Source organism: Penaeus japonicus, unplaced genomic scaffold, assembly GCF_977035675.1.
Source record: "Penaeus japonicus unplaced genomic scaffold, GWHDUDI00000001_assembly GWHDUDI00000013, whole genome shotgun sequence".
In the NCBI taxonomy this organism is placed as follows: domain Eukaryota; kingdom Metazoa; phylum Arthropoda; class Malacostraca; order Decapoda; family Penaeidae; genus Penaeus; species Penaeus japonicus.
In genome coordinates this window covers 43,612,408-43,617,407 of record NW_028234415.1, presented here as the reverse complement: position 1 = coordinate 43,617,407, position 5,000 = coordinate 43,612,408, and the positions used below count along the sequence as shown (strand labels likewise).

The window sequence follows — 5,000 nt, the reverse complement described above, 5'->3', positions numbered from 1 at the left end:
CTGATATGCCTGGGCTGTTTGAAAGTAGGTGATTTTACATGTTGTCGTGACGGTCTGATCTGTGATATTGTGTGTGTATCTCATCTTGGAATAAATCCCTTTCAATAATATTTTCAGTAAAATTTTCACGACTCTCACACACAGCTACAAATAGGAATATTGAGAATACTCTATCATGCATTACAGTAAATAAATATTGGATTCTGTAGACAGAAGCCATGGTAAAATTTTTTTTTTTTTTTTTTTTTTTTTTTTTTTTTTTTTTTTTTTTTAGGTGAGTTAACCCACACAGGACGGGTGGTACAGCATGTGTACCGCGCATTCAAAAGCCCAGTGGCCGGGCGGCACAGTATTGTGCCAGCCATTCAATTGATTTAGGCCTAATAATTCGAACGCCACGGCATTTGGACATTCAAGGCTAGAATTCCCCCGTCGGGGATGGGTTAATCAATGACTGGTATTTCAATTTCATAATTTTTCTTGCACGCAAGCACACAGACACACACACACAAATCAAAGCCTATCTATTTCCAAGCAATTCTTAAGGGAAAAAAAAAAAAAAAAATCAGAACTGATTCTTTTTCAATTACTAGATTGTGATCTTTGTCAAAATTATCATCCTGATTACTGACGCACAAACACTCCTGGTTAATTCCCCTTAAAGAGAGCATATCACCGTAATATTACCTTCATGGGTTTTATCATCATCCATAATGTCATCAAACAAAAACAAACTGAAACACTTTGAACAGACAGCTTTATCATTATCATCATCATTTCCGACAAACATTTCCATACTACTTACCGCCCTTCTGCTCGATGACCTTGACACACTTGTCGTAAGGGTCTGGGCACTGGTAGCTCCAGTAGTAGCGCCAGTCGAAGTCATAAAGGCCACAGCCAGGGTGGGAGCCCACGCAGCGGTAGCACCAGATGCTAAGTCCTGAAGCATAAAGTAAGTTAATAGCTGTGAAAAAAAGAAAAAACACAAACGCACATAAACGCACACGCGCACACACACACACACACACACACACACACACACACACACACACACACACACGCACACACACACACACTCTCTCTCTCTCTCCCACCCTCTATGGTAATTGTTCTCAGGTATGTGTGCCCAATGGACAAAACATGTCAAAAGTCATACCTCCAAACTCCTCTAAAACAAAAAAGCAACTTACCCAGACTACACATATCTATATTCATAAAAATTAAGGTGAAATATCTATGTGTCAAAGCGATCAAAGAAAAAGGGAAGAGAAAAGAAAAAGAAGAAAAAGAAGAAGAAGAGGAAGAAGTAGAAGAAAAAAAGAAGAAATAAAGAAGAAAAGAAGGATAACGATAAGAATAAGAATAAGAAGAGGAGGAAAAGAAAAAAAAAGAAAGAAAGAAAGAAAGAAAAAGAAGAAGAAGAAAAAGAAAACAAAGCTCTTTCCCTGTCCTGTGTCCACATGTAGCTCATAGTCCATTTTCGAATGGGGGATAGATTTGCTTACCCAGTCTCCAGGATGGGCTTTATTTCAGAGTGAGGCAACTTCACCTAACATACCTTGACTATTAATTTTTGCATTTGTCTTTTTTTTTGTGTGTTCTATTGTATTGAGAGACATATGTCATATGACAATGGTACAGTCAATTGTAATCATCAATCATTCATTCCTAATAGTACAATAAATAAACAGAGTGATCCAAATTCCCCAGTGTCATGTACATCACGACACCTGCCGACAGGCCAAAAACTTATGCCATGTATGTCATGACACCCATCCATAATGGACGAATCATCATTTGGTAGAAAGTTAATATATTCTCCACTAAAAGAGTAAAATAACCCATGCTACAATAAACACCTGCCTCTTAATCAAACTGCAAGAACTGTGCTTAACTAAAACTTCTGTTGAATGCTCGGCAAAATGTGATTGTGCTAAGAGTGTTTCACGTTAAATTGAGTTTGTTCAGGACAGGCAGATGAAATTATGTTATTCATCTTTCCTTTATTTTTGGCCACAGAATAATGCAAATCTCAGTGCATGTAAAAACAATCTTTTTCTAACCAAATCTGATTCTTCATTCAGTTTCGCATTAACAAGGTAGTCTATCTTTAAAACTTCAGTAATTGTTACACACGTATAGATAATGTGACTGAAAAAAACTGATTTATAAATAAGTTTACAAGAGTAAAGGATAACAGCAGAATTAGGCAATAACCATTAGTGTCCAGACCTTCTATGTAAATCAAAGGACATCTTGTTTTTGACACAATCATCTAGAACAGCTTATCATGGAATAAATTTTCTATAAGATGGTACAACACCACATCCTCTCTGACTCTCTCTCAGTCAAAATTTGAATGAGGCAGACATCTAGCTTAGCTCTTAGCCTGTGTTTTATATAATCTTCATTAACCCATTCACGCTGGGGTGATTTCGGCTTTGTATGGTCGTAATGCCGGGGTTTTCAAATGCATAAGCTTAATGCCTCAAGAATCTCAGGCGCACAAGCCGTGAGCCTGGGCTGCCCGCTTGCTCACCCTGAGCGCCAGCCTTGCCCAGATGTCTCGTCACTGGTGTCTGACGCAAGAACCACGAAATGTGTCAGCACGTCATCTGGAGCGAATGGGTTACACTGTGGATGTGCATATTCGCTACCAGGTGATTTGACAGTTCCTCAGCTGTCATTCCTTGAGGAGTGCCAGTGAGAATCATTTTGCTTTCATTGTTATGTCAATTATCAGGCATTCTTCAATCAATACTATGGAAAAGAGGGACATCAGTATCTGTCTCGATGTAATATGTGTTCATCAATTGCCCAGTGTTGAAATTGTCCATTTTTGATGGAAGCAATCGAGAAGAAATCTCCGGAACCGAAGAAAGGTGTAATATCGCTTATTCTATTTATGACGGTATGTGGTTTTCTGACAGCAAATTACATGCTGAAACAAACGTATTAACAGTGAGGCAATATATATTATTATTCAAGGTCTGCTCCCCTGGGGTCCAGGGGGAAGAGCCCCCCTGGCAAGGGGGTTAGGTACGACACATGGCTAAAATGCAATATCTAAAGACCATGGTGGTCCAAGGGGCAGAGCCCCCTGGCTAGAGAGTTTTAAGTGTATTATAACCCATTGCCGACGAAGTGCCGTTGACCTAACTGGTTTGTCAAGGCAGGCGGTCTATGACACTAGCAGCACCAGCTAAAAATTAGAGTGATGGGGAAAGGGTTTTCTCAGCCCTGCGGGTAGCGCAGACTAGCCCAAATAATATTTTTCCACAAATACATCATAAAATGTGAGTTTAGGCTGTCTTTGGAACCCTGTAGTGCCATTACACCCATAATACTTCATGACTATGTGCGCGCTTCAACTGTGACCAGATCCCGATGTTGTGTCATGTACCCATTGACACCTGTATCTTAGACCTAATCGGTGCCGACGTTTATGTCTTGACACCTGTATGCAATGGGTTAAAAGTTGACGCTTCGGTTCATAGATATTGATTAATCGCAGACACAGCAGAATTTAAACGTTTTTGTTGTTTTCTACGTGCTTATATTATATATTTATTACATTTAAGCTTGTTTTACCCCATAATTTCCCTGATATACTTCATACTCTCCCCTACTATCGGGACCTTTAATAATTCCAGAAAGTCATTTGCGGAGATAAACAATAACAGATTCACGCAATGCACATCAGGAAAATTCAGACAAAATTTCAATTGCGAGATTCGATAGCTCTAGGAAACTGGACATTTACCAAATGCAGACCCAATACAAACTCCGCCTATTTTCTGGCCTTTGCCGATGTGCCAAGGGAACGGAAGGCTTTTGTAGTTACATAAGGGAGTTTGTCATCAATAGTGAACTCTTAATTAAGAAACAGCAATTTTGATAATGTGTCCAAGTACCATACTTCAATATTATTTTCACCATTACCAGCATTTATAATTTTTTTTTTGGTCTAACTGTCATATTTATTTTTTCACTGAGGTTCATTTCCGCATTGACGTTTCTGATATTATTTCTCCTTTCGGATTCATAAATATCAATTTTATCAATGTAATGACGAGCTAAAAAAGATCATAAAGCCAAAATCAACCCGATAATAATGTAATAAACGAAAGTGAAAGAACAAAAAAACAAAAAAACAAAGGCGTCCCTGCCTTTGAGGTAAACACAAGGAAACCAAATTCGTGTTTAAGGCCTTTATATAAGACAAATCCTAAGTCTAACACGTTGCTTTTACAGAGTGAGCGACGTCCTTTGACTTACCATCTTTCAGTAACGTGGAGAGGACGAGGAAAATCGGCAAATATCTCATTTTCGCGATTTTCTTCCAGACGTTTTCCAAAGCTTTGAACCCCACCCTGTTGCCTTCTGCTTTTGTCCGAATGCGAGGATTCGATTCGGGAAACTTTTATTCACTACTATTATTCACATGTCTGGATGATGTCTATTGTGTTATATATAGTTTTGGTTATCTATAGCTTCGAGGAATATGTGTTTCGGATAATTAGGAAATTGAAAATGATTTGTTTGAAGGGTTTGTTTTATGATGGTGCGAAGTCATAATCAAGGAAGTGGAACTTTGTTGTAATATTATTTTCAGTTTTTTTACGGGATCACTTTTCCAAAGAGGAAGTTCTTTAATATACATAATAACTGTTTTGGACTATATAAACGGAGAAATGGGATGCCATAAAAACGATGTGGTTTTATAATTCTTTTTTGTTTCATCAAAATTGTGATTTTTCACAAATATTCGGCTTTGAATAGAATGAGAGTAACTGACGTAAATTCAAGATGGTTCGCATATCGTGAGTAAAAATGTAACATATTCATTGTCTCTATTAATCAATAGTAATACATAGTGCCTATATGGGAAAAAACAACAACAATCTGAACTACAGTTTATAGTTTGGATCACTTCTTACTATCCAATGGAGAGTCAATTTGCTATTGCGCAAGCGCGCGTACACATACACACACAC

At 38.0% G+C, this 5,000-nt stretch overlaps 1 protein-coding gene across 1 annotated transcript in view; it reads right to left on the bottom strand.

The window, feature by feature from the left end:
• crim (QVR superfamily protein crim) overlaps window positions 1–4,423 on the bottom strand; it is a 10,039-nt gene extending 5,616 nt beyond the window's left edge. The window contains exons 1-2 of the mRNA XM_043015602.2: window positions 4,282–4,423; window positions 806–943 (exon numbers count right to left, since the gene is read on the bottom strand). Coding sequence (XP_042871536.2) covers window positions 806–943; window positions 4,282–4,330 — 187 coding nt within the window. The 5' untranslated portion in view covers window positions 4,331–4,423. The remainder of the gene's footprint in view (window positions 1–805; window positions 944–4,281) is intronic.
• Window positions 4,424–5,000: the final 577 nt, after the last annotated feature.